At 34.9% G+C, this 17238-nt stretch overlaps 1 protein-coding gene across 3 annotated transcripts in view; it reads right to left on the bottom strand.

The window, feature by feature from the left end:
• KIAA1958 (uncharacterized protein KIAA1958 homolog) overlaps positions 1 to 17238 on the bottom strand; it is a 161442-nt gene that overhangs the window by 33679 nt on the left and 110525 nt on the right. Inside the window, exon 3 of one of the 3 annotated variants that reach the window (XM_038553119.1) lies at positions 1435 to 11968. The exons of the other annotated variants lie outside the window; for them this stretch is intronic. Coding sequence (XP_038409047.1) covers positions 10923 to 11968 — 1046 coding nt within the window. The 3' untranslated portion in view covers positions 1435 to 10922. Of the gene's footprint in view, positions 1 to 1434; positions 11969 to 17238 lie in introns of those variants that run through there. 3 annotated transcript variants of the gene reach the window in all.

Raw genomic sequence — 17238 nt, 5'->3', positions numbered from 1 at the left:
AAATTTAAAGGTGAATTCCTTGTTTCTTAAAATACCAGGAAAACATAAATTGTAACTATTTATAAAGTAACTTTAATTTAAAATACTATCATATGAAACTACAGTTGTTGCTTGTATTTGCGATATTCAGCTGTGAGAAAAGACTGGTGGATTATTTGTAGATATGAAAGAAATACATTTGCATTTCTGCAAGATAAATCACTGTGGTAAAGAACATTGTATTTTCTGGTGTTTTAATGCTTTTCTTTATTAAAAACTTTTAGTGACACAACAAAGATGTCTGAAGTTAATACTTAATTGGAAACATTTTGAATAACCATTCCTATTCTGCTCAAAGAATATTATCAAATATGCTAAATGCAACAAATGGCACATGGGGAATTGTATCTGACCAAAAAGATTTTCCTAAAAATGAGGAGTCTGGAACCTGACATCTACTTAGCTTGGTATAACTTACAATTGGCCGCAGAGCCCATAGAGTCTGTAGTGGAGCCTTCTGTTCCATTAATAGGATTTTTGGACTGGAGGCTCCAGGAAGCATACGATTAATTCAGCTGTCCTAAAGTGTTTTCCCTACCCTATGGACTACGTGTCAACATACTTATGTAGAAATGTTTCTCCTTCCATGATTTCCCCCTCCTTCGTGGTTAGAAACCACCTGATATGGAATAGTCTGTTCAATATGCATTGACCATATCCTGGACAGTAACCAGGACAATTTTTTTTTTTTCAAAATGTGGTTTGTTTTTAAAGTTGTTTGCTGTGGCTACACAAATCAGTCAGTTTTGCAGAAAACTATTTATTAAATGAAGGAAGACTGTTCATATCCAAATATAGACAAAATACTGTGATTAAAGCATGTTCTCCTCATTGCTGATGCTTGTTAGCTAATTTTATTAGATTTTCTTTTGCTTTTTTTTTTTTAAGATTTTATTTATTTATTCATGAGAGCACAGAGAGAGAGGCAGAGACCCAGGCAGAGGGAGAAGCAGGCTCCATGCAGGGAGCCTGACATGGGACTCAATCCTGGATCTCCAGGATCACACCCTGGGCTGAAGGCGGCGCTAAATCGCTGAGCCACTCCCAGGCTGCCCTTTTTTTTAAAAAAAGAAAAAAAACAGAGAGAGAGAGAGAGAGAGAGAGAGTGTGCACGGGCTCTGTGAGGTGGGGAAAAGGAGGGAGAGAGAGAGAGAGAATCCGAAGCAGGCTCTATGCCCAGTGCAGAGACTGATGCAGGGCTCGATGTCAAGACCCTGAGATTATGACCTAAGCCCAAATCAAGAGTCAGATACTTAACTGACTGAGCCATCCAGGCTCCCCATTGGATTTTTTTCTTATGTCCTTAAGTTTTAGTCTATACTAACAGATACAGAAAACAATAGAGAATTACACGACGTTAGAGACAAATATTATAAACGCAATGGAATAAGCCACTGGGACATAAAACTAGAATTTTATTTAGCGCACAAGTACACAGACAAATATGAAGCAAAAACAGTGAGCTGAAAAAAATGAAAACACTTTAGTGTGAAAAGCAGTGAGCAGCAAAATAAAAATGAAGCCAATAGTATATTCTTATTAACAAAAAAGTTCTATCATATTAATACAAATATCAACTGGCAGAGGATTAATTAACCAAGAGCATCACAGTCACACATCGTAATGTTGTATTAACAGAAACTTCCCTCCATTTCAATTCACCTTTCTCCTCTTTCACAAATTATAATTGTAGCAGTTTAAAAAGAGAATTTTAAAATATGATTAGAGTGAACATCAGGCACAAATGTGTTTTCACATAAATCAGTTAAAAGCCAAGTGGCCAGAAAATATATAAAAAATGACAGTTTACCAAACAAATGGGGGTGGGGGTGGGGGCAAGTGAATGCATCTTCAAAGAACAGTACCATTTTTTCATAGAAGTTTTCTAAGTATTAAGTGTAGTGGTTATATTTGTTTTAAACAAATGCCTGGTGCTAAATTATACTGAATAAACTGATAAATCTACCTTTTAATTCCCAATTAACTTGTAAGTGGTAGAGTAAAAGAAATCTTAAAATTATTCTTATAATTCATAAGATGGAAGACCTTGTTTAAGTTGAATATAGATTCATTCTACTAAACAACCAAAGTTCTTCATTTTAACAGACAAGAGAGTCATTTAAGTGATTCCGTTGAATCCAAAATGTTTCCAGTCATTCTCTTACCAGGTTTCAGGCCTATGGGGTTACAGTTACGTTTCCAGATTACAACGAAAAAGGTACGAGCTATGGCTCATCATGGGGCTAATCTGACAAATCTATGTCTAATTTTAGCAGTGAAAAAAGTTTAAAGTCATGATGGAAATAAACTCTATAAATTAGAAACCTAACAAATATATATGCATTATTTAATATAAAAGTTACCTTGGGCATAACGGCCTCAGGACAGACATAGAAAACGTACAGAAGAACCAAAGTGGGTAAAAAAAAAATTCAAGAGCAGGATTCAAATAAATGTGCCCACAGCTATCTAATAGAAACTGTTAATCATCAGGATATATCATGCCATAATCTTTGGTGTCCAAAATACAGAAGAAATTCTACGTATAAAGGCTTTGCTTGAAAACCCCCAATGCAGGAATCAAGAAATACTTTAGTGTCGCTCTGGAGGCCACTGGACAAGAGCAGAACTTCTTTAGAACGTACATAATTGAGTTTCCTTTTATTGCTTTATCACCTTCATTGAGGGGTAAATGTTTAAAGCATATTTTGGAGAAAAGGCTCACAATTAAAATCTGCCTTTCTTTTCCTTTAAGCAAAGAAGTGGCAGGGGCCTTGATGAATTAGTTTTAATATTCTTAGAATTAAATCAGCAATTTCAGCAGCAATGTTTCCAAATACAGCATTGGCTGTCGCCATGTATCTGACAGTCACACAAAAAGCCTCTCTATAATTCAGGGGATTATCCCTTTATTAAAGGAATCTCATAATTATAAACCCATTGGACAGACAGAATGAAACCCTGCACTAAGCAAGGAATTTTGGTGTGTCAATATTCAAACACTCTTAATGAAGTAGCCTTCTTTTCTTAACATTTTAAGATAGCTTCCCTTCCATTTTAAGAGTATAAATGTATAACGATATTTCTTCCATGTGGAATTTTAACAAAATATAGAATTCATTCACTGAAATAATTTTTCTTTACTTTCAGAGTGCGTTTCAAATTGCTGAGGCAAGATGGAAGTACCAGGAACCAAACTAAAGACAGGTGGGTATGGAAAAATTGATGGTCATAAGGCAAATAAATGTTAAAAAAGCCCATGTGAATGCTGAATATAAAAATTAATATTTGGGAACTCTGAGGTTTCTACAGTCCCTAATAAATTTAAAAAGATAAATATTCTTATAAAATGCACTTTAAACAAGTCATGATAACCAACAAAAATAATGTAGGTACCTCACAGTCCTGTTATTACATCATTTACCTGGATACAGATAACCAGATAAAGGTAATTATGCTGCTACATTGTCATTCTATTGGATTTCCTTGTAAGGTGTTCAAGTATCAGGAGAACAAAAAACAACACACAAAAAAAAGATTTGAACTGGGGGGAGTACTGGAAAAGTTAAGAATTCTTGCTTTCTCTTTTTGCAAACATTTCCTTTCAAAGAGTTGGGGAAAGTATGGAAGAAAATCTGACCTGGAATTACACATGTGAAATGAGATTCTGAAGTTGGCACCACTTGACAACTACAATATTTCCTTCTGTAGAGGCCACTAAGTGCTGGCTCAAAATATTAAACAACTAAGTACATACTTTCACAAGTTACACATACAAATGTTGACTGGCACAGCCTCTTAGCACAGTTTTTCAGTTTAACTACAATAAGTGATAGCAGCAATGGTTAACAACTCCACATAAACACCACAAACACAGATATGAAACAGCACCTACACCAACATGCAAGTCTCAACAGTGACATCACTGAATATTACACAATGCATAGAAATTGTAATGGTTTTTGGCAAGATGGTTTTTTTTTTTGTAACAAATACTTTTATAAAACAAAAGTTCTTTTGTTATAAATGCTATTTAAAAAGTTGTAATATAATGAATTGTAGATATAAAAATTCAGTTAGATAAAGTTAATCTGAGTGGATTAATACTAAAATGGACCTGCTACTTCACCCAGTATAAATAATCAATTATAAATTAATTTCTAGTGGAAGTATACTAAGGTATTTGATTTATAAAATGTAAGAATTACAGAAAGTAAACAGGCATAAAAATCACTTAAATATAGTATGCACAACTACTGTTCGGATTCTATATTGCTGATGTCTTCCTAATTCTACTTACCACAAATAAATAAACTATGCCAAAGCATTTTCAAAGCTCTTTGAAATGAATGTACTATGGTAAAAATACTCTCTAGTTCCAGTGTAATACAAAGAACATCAGAAGTCTACCAAAATTCAACATTGCATTCAAAAGACAATTCCACCATACTTTAAAAAAAATCCTAGAATTTCATCTTTTTTCCCTTCAACTATAATCTGGTAAATATAATTTGTAAAATAAAAATTTGTGAAAACTTTTCATATTTATGCTTGAATTCCCCTTCAGAAGACCAAGCAGGATAACAGAATTTACAAATACTTTGTATTTCAACATCTTCCATTAGTTCCCATTTTCTTTTTCCTCCCTATAACTAAGTTCACTTCAGAAACATCTCAATTATGTTGATACAAGTTTGATCCTTTGATTAAAGATATGTCCCAAACCCCTTTAATATGATATTTTAACCCTTCCATAGAGTAAAAAAGGATACTATAGACTCCACTCAAAACTAGTAATATAAATACTATGTAGCTGGATACACAAATGAATACCACACTCAACAAAAAGTTACTTTTTAGTTCATAATCTACAACTGGAATTCATATCCTTGAAAGCCTTAGTTTTCCCTCTGTAAATGAAAACTAACTATGAATGGGGTAAGCTGAGAGATGTTCTTTCAAAAAGGCAAATGATTATATTTAGAGATTATTCCATCAAATTTAAAAGGAGAAGTTGCTAAAATCAAGATGTTAACAGTATACAATGAAAAGCAAAAATTCTACATGCAAAAATAACCTATTTGGAAACTGGCAGCTTGAGTCTATTCCTAGTAGAAACCTGATTGAGGGCTTAAAACACAACAATTTTGAAAACAAAAAAAGCATACCCTAACTCAATGGAAATGTAGGGTTGTTTCACCTCCCTCAGCTCTGACCTGGGGACTAGAAGTCAGGGTGCTTGGGTTCTAGTTCTGGTTCAGACTCTAACGAGGTATGTGTACCTGAGCGCTCATTAATGTCTCTGAGGCGGTTTCTCTCTTCTATAAAAAAAAGGGGTGGGTTAGATGTTTCCAATCTTATTTTCCAACCTCCATGTGTAGGATGTGTCATAGAGGTTCATTCAATCAGCTGACTTTCAAAGAAGGTAGGACATAGGGGACATGAGAATTCCTGGGGAATCAGTACTTGAGGATTCCCTTAGCAATCTCTATCTCTTTGCCCTCCTTGCTCCCTACCCGCAAGAAGACATGGTGACTCTTATTCCTCATAGCACTGAAGAGCATTGGGCTAGAGGATCTCTTGGGTCCTTTCCAGGTCAGTCTCTATGATTATAATTCAGCAAAGATGATGGTTTACATTAATATTCTGACCTAATTAATATTCTGATCAAATTAGCACTGACTTAATTAATACTGAGTGTAATTCAACAAAGTCATGGTTTATATAACAACTCAATTTAAATGTATTAAAATGCTGTCTTTTAAAAAATAATGCAATCTTTAATACCAAATCAGGTGTTCCCCTCAACTCTGGCAGGCCCAATCGATCAATTTACAAATAGGATGAAGCATGAGAAATTTTAATTATTTTTCTTTTCTCTAATTAGAAGTGAAATTAGAGTTGTTGGCAGTTTGCCAATATCATCACTTTTCCCATTTGCCAGTATCATCCCGTTTTTATATCAGTAGAAATATACCATGATGATATATGCAGTGTATTTCTGTGTCCCAGTTATAGTCTATGGCAAGGATCTCTTAAAATCACCCTATCTTCATAACTTTGCCTCATGAAAAGCTATACATCCATTTCATCACAGCCAGATCCAAGTGGGGAGGAGAAGCAATGTTGAATACCAGGCATTAAGGGAAAAACAAAACACAGTTGAGGGGGTCTTTGCCAATGGTGTGTTTCTTAATAAGCAACTATCTGTACCTATATATGGTAATATGCCAACATCTGATATAAAGGTAATTCTATTTGAGAAAAAAAATCTATTAAACTAATTGATAGATAACTTGTTAATTCTTTAGTATTTATAACATTTTTTCATAAAGGAACCTTTTAAAAATTAGCTTCCTGCAATAAATGATCATACACTCCCCTGGACTCCTCCTTTAGTCTTAGAAATGTATTTACTTTATCACATAGTAGAGTTTTTACTGATAGATGTTAGTATTACAGCTATATTTTGGCCAGAGAAACAAATATGCCAGGTGATGGCACTGCTCTCAATTTGGAGTTAATGAATATTGATGATTTTATTACACCAGGGATTTCATTTATAATTTATCACTTCAGAGAATCTGAAAAAAAGCAGAGCAAATTACTTTGAACAAGCAGCTACAGCAGAAAAGGACGATACTTCATAGTATCTGGATCTGGTTTCAGATCCTGATGCTCTTATATATTAGCTGTGATATGGGCAACCCTTCTGACCCTGGATTTCCTCATCTATAAAGGAGAAACAGTCATACTTACCCTCAGGATTACTGTGAGAGTTAAGTGAAACAACTCACAGAAGTACTTAGTACTCCAACACATTGTAAGTATTCAGTAAATGACAGTCATTGATGACAGTCTACACCTTCTTATACATGTGTGCACCTATGTGAACACAATGGATGGTGTAGGAATGGCTTTGCCTTCATACTGATTTTAAAACAGGCCCAAAGGAAGATTCTCCTCAAAATACTCAAAGCAGCATTACATATTCCACAGCAAATCAACATACTCAATGGCTGAATAGACAAACTGCGTGAGTACAAAGTTTGGGAAAAGATGCAAAATGGTATTGGCAGATGTTTTTGAAATGAAATGAAACTTTTATTACAGCATCTTTTATAAATTCTTTGAGGGTAGGGACTATTTTATACATATTTGTATCCCAGTGTCTAGACAATAGGTGGTCAAATATTTGTTGATATCACTATAAATTCTCATCTCAGTGAAGTCATTTGATTTCATGACATCTAAAAGCTAAACCATATGACTTAGACAAATTAATGTGATGGAAGTTTCAGCTAACAATGACCTAACTGGAAAACCAAAGAGACTTCATCTACACTAGGTAATTTTCAGACTATTCTTTTGTGCATCAGGAAGTAATTTAACATAGGGAAAAGTGAATTAACATAAATTTAACACAGGGAAAATAATCTATAAAAAACCAAATATGTTAAGTAGCCGGTGTATTACAAATCATATTTAGACTACCCCTACTAACCATGATAAGATATAGAGTTTTAAGAATAAGCTCTGTTGGATAAACATCCTGAATATTTCTAACCTTTTCAGATGTTATGGGTTTTTTAAAGAAAAACTGCTACCATCCATGGCTTTTCAACAGCCAGTCACTCAGAAGAAAAATTGAATTTTGCAGCTATGTCTTTCAAATGCTGACAGATGGGTTTGACATTTTTGTTGTAGACAGTTTTGTACTGCCTTCCAGAGAAACTGAGGGCGCTGTCTCTTTCTTGCATAACGTTACACTGACCTAAAAGTGTAAACTTTGCAAATACGGTTTTATTGTTTTTTGTATGAACCACACGATTGCCTGGAAAGGCAGCATATTTAGTTGTAGTAAAAACCTGCCAGACTGTGAATTTTCACTAAAATACATACGTGATATTTTGGCATGTACCACTGCCACAGTATGAACCTAATTTTTTTAAGTTAAAATAACAAATAATAAAAATGGCATCTGGCAGTAGCATATCTTCAGTATTGTTTATATAAAAACACAAAATTTAGAGGTAGTTGCAGATAATTTTTCGTAATTTCATTAATCCAAAGAGATACTACAATTCAGCTAAACTTTTACCAAGTTGTTCTTCAGAAAAGTTTTCTAAATCTAGCTTACAATGTTCCTATTTGGTCTGTGTTATCAAAGCAAAATATAAATAAATAAAAAGTAATTCACATTCTCAATTTAACTGTGTTCTTCTGAATGAAGATGCAATAGGATGAAATCAGAGAGAGACTCATTTTAGTAGTATCTCAACAAACACAACAGGGATGCAAAATCTCCTAGTTCAGCTTTCTTGGTACATGCTGACTGCCCTTCTTCCTCATGACAATCTTACTTTGCTGTCAAAAACATATTAAGAATTTTAAAAAGTATGTCAATGCAAAAATTAAATGCACAATCGCACTTTAAGTGTTTCACAGAAAACCTTTTTTTAAACATGAGAGGTAACCCATTAAAAACAACCTTATTTTTTAAAAAAGAATTCTTTTACAGTAGGCTGTCCTATGCACTTACAAACCAAGTATAGAATAAGGAGAGTTTTGTAAAGAGAGTGTGGAGAAAGAGGCCCTGTCGTTCAAAATGAACAGAAGAGGGGGCACTAGGGCACACAGTGTGCCATCATGAATGATCACTCAGCATTCCTTTTAATCAGACAGGAGAGATGGGAAGACACTGTGTCCCCATTCCTGGCTCAAATCACTGGAAACAGACTAGGAGTTGGAAACAAGGAAGATAAATAGAAAAAGACTCCGCAGTCAGATGACAGTACCATTTCCTTAGCTATAATCCAACTGATTTGCCTTGATCTCAACATAAAATGGAGATAACTAATCTCTTCGAGGATGGAAAGGATTAAAGATAATATAGAGAGAAATAAATATGTATGTATTGAAATGTCTGAAGAAATATTTACCAAAATAGTAACAGTGGCTATTTCGGCCAGCAGAATTAGGAGTATATATTTCATTTTCCTTATGCTTATCTGAATTTACTAATTTTCATACAGTTAGTAACTATTACATAAATGGTGCATGTAATAAGTCACTTGGCACAGTGCTGGCACACACACTAGCTCAGAAAATGGTGGCTATCATCATTATTAATACAAAAAAATAAAGCAAGATATCTTCCACCCTTTTGTCTTGTTTCTGGATGCCTCCCCATGGAGGAAAAGTCCTGAAGTACAAAGTAGATTCCACCACACAAAGTCCATGGCAGACTTTCTATTCCTGAGCCAAAGGAAAGGTCACAGTTTAGAAGAACGGGTCTTTATGACTTAGTGTTGGGAAAAGCTGCCTAGCCATGGAAAGCTCAGCTAATGTGATGAGTTAAGCAAAGCAAATCAAAATGAAGTTTGAAAAACAAAAAATGAAGTTTGTCCTGATCATACAATAAATTAATACACAAAATATCACCTACCCTCCCAGCTAATGTGAATCATCAGGTTGCCTTGAAGAACAAATACTTCCCAATAGAATCCAATAAAGCAATTAAGATTTGCAATTTTTAATGTGTCAATGATTCTACAGGATAGGAACCTAGCTCAACTTTATTGTCATCTTAATGTCTAAATTTGTGTTGTTATCGAAGGATCTTAACTAAAAATACACCACAGGCTTCAAGACTTGAAAATAAAGACCTTGGAAAAACCACCACAAAGAGTTGCTTAACCAAAATTATTATTATTATAATTGCAGGGTATCGTAGATAAATTTATATTTACTGTAAAAGAAACTCTGCACATTTTCAAGAATGCTTTGAATTCAGCTAAATCTGGTAACAAAATGTTGTTACCCAAAATGAGTGTCAATATTCTTTTGATCTCAACTACAGAGTCAAGTAATCTCCTAGGGAAAAGAGACCGAAGTTTAATGCTTATAAATAAATAATTCAGGGGATTTGGGCTTTGAAGAGTAGGACTCTTTTGTTGTCTTGAGTAGAGCTTCTGGATTTTTAATAAGACTCTCCCACTCTCTACTCTCTCCTTATGTCTGATATACAATCTAATGCTTGGGAACATTTTCAAAGCTTTGGTAGTTTTGTAAATCTGAAAATCACACTTCATTTTAACTGATTTCTTAGGGAACAAAAAAAATATTCTATCCAGGTTCAAGCACAACAGTAAAAATGAGCCATTAACAGTCTCTTTTGCCACAATATTGGACTTTGCATATTACTTAAAAATTGTATTATCTTCCAAAAAGAATTGCACCTTTATTGCCCCCAAAAGAAAAGATGTTAGCTAAACATCTAGATTTTCAGACATTACAAAAAATGAGGCACAGGAGCTAAAATTCTAATTCAGCTAAAAAAACGTATGTAAATAATTTGCTGAGCTTATATCAACACTTTCATATTCTGGATCTGACTGAATGCAATTCTGTGTAAGCAGTAGAGTTAATATTGTCTCCTCCTGATTAATATAAACTTTTAAAAATTAAAAAAATAAAGCCATTTATTAACTAGACTAAAAATGAGAGGTGGGGTGGGACGGAAAGCGGGAGTTGAGGACACAAGTGTCTAGGATGACTTTCAGTTACTTTTCTGACAGTTCTTTAAAAAACGGAATTCCTTCTCTACTTTGTGTTGCCTGAGAACCACTGTGGTTTTGTAGTCTGTATGTAACAGCAATTACATCTAATCACCCACAAGTACATTTGTGTTAAGCCTATAAATACTATGTTAGCGATACTAAACTATCTCCATTGGCTTATTTGTAAAAAAAAAATATATTATATATTTATATTTTTATAAAGTTAATACTGAGGGCAGAGGAAAGGGAACGAGAAGCAGTGTATAATCACAGTTTCTCTGGACACAGTAACCAGACTGGGGTCTTGCTCAAGCCACCTGGTCAAGCAGTGTCTGAGGAGGAGTCATAGGAGGCAGAGACGATGAAATTGCCACTGTTGGAGTGGCCGGCCACTGACTGGGCGGCCTGCTGGCTCAGGTTGTTACAGATAAGCACCAGCTGGTTGCTCTGGGCCTCGGACAAGGTGCTGCAGCTCTGATACACACTGAAGTTGGTTTTCCTGCCGGGGATGTTGCCCTTCTCACACATGGTCTTCACCATCTTGGCCAGCTTGTTCTTGCCGAGGGCTTGGCAGTTGTACCAGTGCAGAGCTGCCAAGTTCACGACTGGCTTGATGGACAGGTAGAACGGCGCATCCTCGTAGCGCATGGCAGGAGGCCGCCGCTGGGCGTACTCCTTGTAGTCCTGGACCGGGCAGGTCTGGGGGGCGTGCTGGGTGGCATACACACGAGAGTCCGTCCCCCCTCGCTTGGTTTTGGCATTGAGGTCACCGGTGTCTTGGCCCATCCACTCTAAGTACTCCAGCCCTGTCTCAGTTACCCGGAGCCGGATATCACCCCACTTCAAGGTAGATCCGTGGAAGCCTGTGCAGTGCCCGAAAGCTTTTGTGTTGTTGAGCCAGACGAGGTTGAGAAGACCCTCGGGATTATAGCGGCTTAAGAGTCCTCTTTTCCGCAGGATGAGCTCATCAGCGAAGGTGAGCTTCATGGACTTGTGTGGCTTATTTCCTTTTCCTTTGCAGCGGAGTTCAATCTGTTTCTGCTTCAGGGCCTCTTGGGAACGCTTGAATTCCTTATCCCTGGTGATACTGTAGCCGTATCTGTGTTCTTTTAGGTACCGTTCAAGTCCGCACTGGTAATTGGCCAGGCTGTTGGGTTCATATTCGGACCCATCCTTCTGCCTGGCATCCACAAAGAAAGAGGCCAGGTAGGCATCCAACTCCTTGCAAGGGATGACATAAATCTCTCTGGTTTCAGAAGGATACTTGGAGATGAGGAACTCCCGGAAATTGCGGAGCGCGGTCTGCGTGCTCCGGATGGTTTTCTCATTCTGCTCCCTGCTGAGCTCAGCTGCTCTTTCATCCTGGTCTGCAACAAATTGGGGAGGGGAGGGATAGAGAGGGTGTTGATGAGTTCAGACAATGCACTTTCTACTCTGAAATAAAGTTTCCTCTTATCATGAAAAGGGAAAGAAGGGATCCATTTCATAGAGACCACTCATAAATGCTATTTACATACCTGCTGCATTCTAATAGTGAACTTCAGTTTCGCAAATGATGTACTAGACAAGAGTGTGGCCCGTTACAATCAAAATGAGCTTCTCGTGTCACTGACACACAAGTTTTGTGCATGAAGGTTTGTGGGAAGAGAGATCAGAGCCAGCCTTTGTTTTAGGAAGAATGTGAGACAGAAATGTACTATTCACCCTACTGCAGTGTGCAAGGGCCCCACTAAAGCTGACACACTCATTCTGAATCGCTTCATTTGTGAAACCAGAGGTTTTACTGGTTCCACTGTATTGAACTAAAATATTCAAACTTGTTATCTAGCACATCACCAGAGATCTATATTTTAAATAAAGTTACTAAACAGATCATTTGTAATAGTTAATTCAACACTCTATGGCAATTTAGGTAAATACAGTTTACAATATTCTGTATGTAATTGCAGGGCAGTTTGTAATAAGTGATAAAATATTTGGTATTTTGTAAAGTAATGAGGATAAAACTTCATAGCCATAAAGATAGGACAGGGAAACTTGAATCAGGCTACTATAAATCCAGATTTAAAGAGAGGGGTCTATCTCTAGGAAAAATAATTTTATTTTGATAATTTATTATTTACAGTCTTCCACCAAGGACTAGAGCTGTCTCTTTCCATTATGGATCACCCACAATTAAGGGATGTTGCTCTAGAGTAGCAGTTCTCACACTTTAGTCTACTTCTGAATTACTCAGGATGCCTGATCAGTATCAGATTCCTCAGTAGCAGGAATCCATCCACGCTCAGGATGAGGTTTGAGAAACACTTCCTTAAGAAACTAAGTTCCAGTGCTTATGCCCAAGGGAACTCTATTTTTACTGTTGTTTTTTTTTTAATTAAGTTAATGATATCATTTAAATGGTTTCCTTTCAGTAATTTAAATTTGAACTCTTTTAACAATAAAAATATTTTGTTGAAATTCACTACTGTTATGTCAGGATATAGGGTATAACTCAAAAAGAGAAGTTCTAAAAATGAAAGTACACAATAGAAAGCTGGGCTGATTGTTGAGAGGCAAGTATCAAGCTTAATTTAAAACAACATAAAAATGTAATTTCTGATTCTATAGTATAAGGTAAAATCTTTTGTTTATCCTGATTATATTACTATACACATTTATGAATAAGAATGTTATTATTTTTAAATGACAGCTCTAATGTAAAACTGCCAAAATCCTCATAACTTTATAAAATGAAATGAACTAAAATTCACTAATTAGGTATTTTTATAAGCACATTTTTGAAAGATCATATTTCTAAAATTCAATATACAAAAATATATTTATGCCTCATTAGATTTAACTTTTGATTACACCATTTTCTTCCAGTTAAAATAGTTTTTATATGTACAATAAAGTTATGTATCTTTCCATCAAAGAGATGGAAGGCATACTTTGTGTGTAAAAACCTTTTACCGTATTGACTTCCTTGGTTGTTTACATGTAAAGCTAATGAAGCCAGCATATTCTGTTCATTTTGGCTGTTTAAATAAATATCTATCACAGTGGACTTCAAACTTCAAAGATTTTCTAAGAAATAAATATTCATAGACAACTTCAGGGGGAAAAAATTCTAGTTTCTCAAGTTTCATGTAGAATCTTTTATAAACTTATTGTCTGAGATGAAAACTGAGTTTGCACATACTGCCATCTCAAAGCTACTATGGCACATATTCTGGGGTGTAGAAGACTGCAGAGGCAAACAAAATTATAAATTGATGATTAAATCCATAGCATGTCTTGTCCTTTGTTTTTATATATATTCTGATATGGGTGAAATTTGCCATCAGAAAGAGATGGGTATTGGGGTGAATTTTGGACTTCTGAGGGGACTACAGGTTAGTGACGTTGGTTCTTTTCACTAGAAATAGAATATTCTGCAGGACTATCAAGATGTTCAAGATAGAGGCTTAAAACTATTCAGTTCTTTCAGACTCCGCATGCTTTTTGTTCGTAAGATGTTTGATAACTATCACCAAATACGTAAAATATTAATTCTACTTACAGTCAATCCTCCATTTTCACTTTATAAAATATTCAATATTTTCTACCTCCTTATTACAAAAATAAACTGTTGAAAACCTTTTAGTGCCCATTTAAATATCAGTGAGTGGTACTTTTTTTTCAAAGTTCTTTTGAAGGATATATGAATAAAAAAGTTTAAGTCTATTGAACTTAGTTAAGCAGCCTTAGTCTGTATACTGTTCAGAGGAACTGATGAGGAAGACGACTATGGAAGGGTCTGGAGTCATTCATCTGCAAATGTTCTGGGTGAGGCAGTCAGCTATTTCACTTCTACATCTCCTCCATTCACATTTTTTAACCGCCTGCTAACACGCTTACTGCTGACCAACACATTAGCACTGCTTCAACATCTTCAGCCCAGTTTTGTTTCAAGTCTTTCTCCATTTTCTACATCACCTCAATCTTAGTGAAGAGCCATTACATCCATAGAAAAATAAAACTAAAAAAGCCTTTGCTGAGAGCCTGGAATGTGCCACAAGAGGAGGTAGAAGAGTAGAGAAGCCCTCATTCATTTTGCATGAATAAGAGGAAGTAAATGGTTTTAAAGGCAAGTAATAGTTTTTCAGCTAATTACACAACCAAATATGACCAGGGAAGATTGATAATAAAATATAAAACTGTTACATTTATCTTGTTTTTATCTCTAATTTTAGAAAAACTTCTGATCCACTTCCTTTTAAAAACTTTTTATTAGATATAACATACATACAAGAAAGTAGACTAGTCATCAAATGCATGCAATTAGTTTTGACAAATTGAATCCAGTATCCAGATCAAGAAAAAGAATACCACTAGTCCCCGGAGTCTTTCTCATGTCTCCTCCTTCCATTTATTCCCTCCCACAGCTATCCTAATGAAACATAATACAATTGTCTGGTCTATTATTATAAACTAATCTGAATGGAATCTAAGAGGATGAACTCTTTTGTGCCTGGCTTCTTTATTTCAACATAATATTTGTAAGTTTCATCCATTGTTTTGTAGTTGTAGATAATTTACCTTTATTGCTGTGTAATATTCCATTGTGTGACTATAACACAATTTATGTTTCCATTCTATCAGGCATTTGGGTAGTTTTCAGTTTTGAGCTATTTCCAACGAAATTGTTATGAACATTCTATGAAATGATCATGTTGGGTGTTTACTTAGAAGTGGAACTACTAGACCAGAGGAAATCATAGGTTCCAGTAGCTTTAACAGATACTGACAAATAATTTTCCAAAATGCTTACACCAATTTACTTTCACAAACAGGAGTGTGTGAGAGTTCAGGTTGCTCCGTATCTTCGGCAACACTAAGTAGTCTTTTTTATTTTAGCCATTCTGCTGGGTGTGGGATGGTACTGCACCATTAAAACTGTAGTTTTAATTTTCACTTCCCTGATAACTAAAGAAGTCAAATACCTCTTTATATGGCCATTTGAATATTCTCTCTGTGAAGTACCTGTTCAAGTCATTTTTTCTGTTGGATGGTCTGTCCTTTTCTTACTGTTTGCAGGTTTTAACATATTCTGTTTGAATCTTTATCAGATATACATATTGCAAATATCTTCTTCCAGTCTGTGGCTTGCCTTTTCACTTTCCTAATGGTGTTTTTAATGAATTGGGATTAGGATTAAGCTCTTAATCCTAATATAGCCCAAATAACATTTTTTTTCCTTTATGGTTCATGCTTTTTGCATCTTGCTTAAGAAATCTTGCTTATTCCAAAGTAATGGAAGATCTATTTCTTCCAAGAGCTTTACAGCTTTATTTTTCACATTTCCATCTGCCATCCACTAGAACATCCACCTGTATGTCCTTAGATAAAAATTATGATTATTTTTTTCAATATGGACCATGATCCATTTGATTTTAATAATAAACTTTCAACAGGCAATACAGCATCTAGTACAGTATCTAAAAGTTACAAATGGGTATAGAGTGAAAGTAAGTCACCCTTCCAGCCCATCTCCTTGTTCCCACATTTCCCTCTGCATGACAACCAATATTACCAATTTATTTGGTATAGTTTTTTAGATTTTCCTATATACATGCAATTACTTTTTGTCAAAAAGGGGGGTGGAATAAATATACTATACATTCTATTCTGCACTGTTTTTTACCATTACAATGTATTACAATGTAGCTCCATATCATCACATGCATAGTTGCCCCAATCTAATGTAAAGTATGTATATGGATATACCATAATACATTTATCTAATCCCCTAATTCTCTGACAGACATTTGCATTATTTCCATCCTTTTACTATTCCAAACTGCTGCAGTGAGTATCCTTATATATGTGACATTTCCCATATATGGGCATGTATATACACATAATTAATTTCCAAAGTGACATTGCTAAATTGGTACTACCCTATATATATATATTATATACTACCCCATATATATGTATATATATATAGTATTAATTTATACTTTCATGATAAGGTATAAGAGTATCTGTTTAATCACACCTTCCTATATATAATGTATTATTATGGGATTGAATTTATCTCTCTACTAAATGTTTTTTATATTTTGTGGTAGACTTAGAGATGTTTTTCCAACTATGAAACCATAAAACAATTCTTACGTTTTCTTCTAAAACACTTTTTATTTCATTTACCATTTTCATTGTATTTCATTAAACTTTCATTTTGGTGTAAAAAGGTAGGCAACCAACTTGATATTTTTCTAGATGGTCATCCTGTTATTAATAATACTGGTGATTGTGGCTCATTATTCACACTTGACCTTTAAGTTATTTTTTTACACTAAATTCCTATATTGCAGTAGTGTGTCATTATTTATTAGCAGTCTATCATGTCTTTTAAACTAATTAAGTATTTTTATTAGAATTATTTTGTCTGGTAGTGATCTGATTACAAAGTTGCATAGTCTTTGAGTGTTCTGTCCCAAAGCTGTGTCATTTTTTAGTGTACCATTTTCAAAATGGTTTTCAGAAATGCAGGTATTCTTTGATGACAGTAACATCTGAATGGGATATCATTGGGTTTTGGTTTGTGATCCATTTTTAGAGTCAACGTGGAGTTTATCTCATTTCTTTGTTTTAACAATAGCTGTGT

Source organism: Canis lupus, chromosome 11 (assembly GCF_011100685.1).
Source record: "Canis lupus familiaris isolate Mischka breed German Shepherd chromosome 11, alternate assembly UU_Cfam_GSD_1.0, whole genome shotgun sequence".
Lineage (NCBI taxonomy): Eukaryota > Metazoa > Chordata > Mammalia > Carnivora > Canidae > Canis > Canis lupus.
This window is presented reverse-complemented; position numbering and strand designations above follow the sequence as displayed.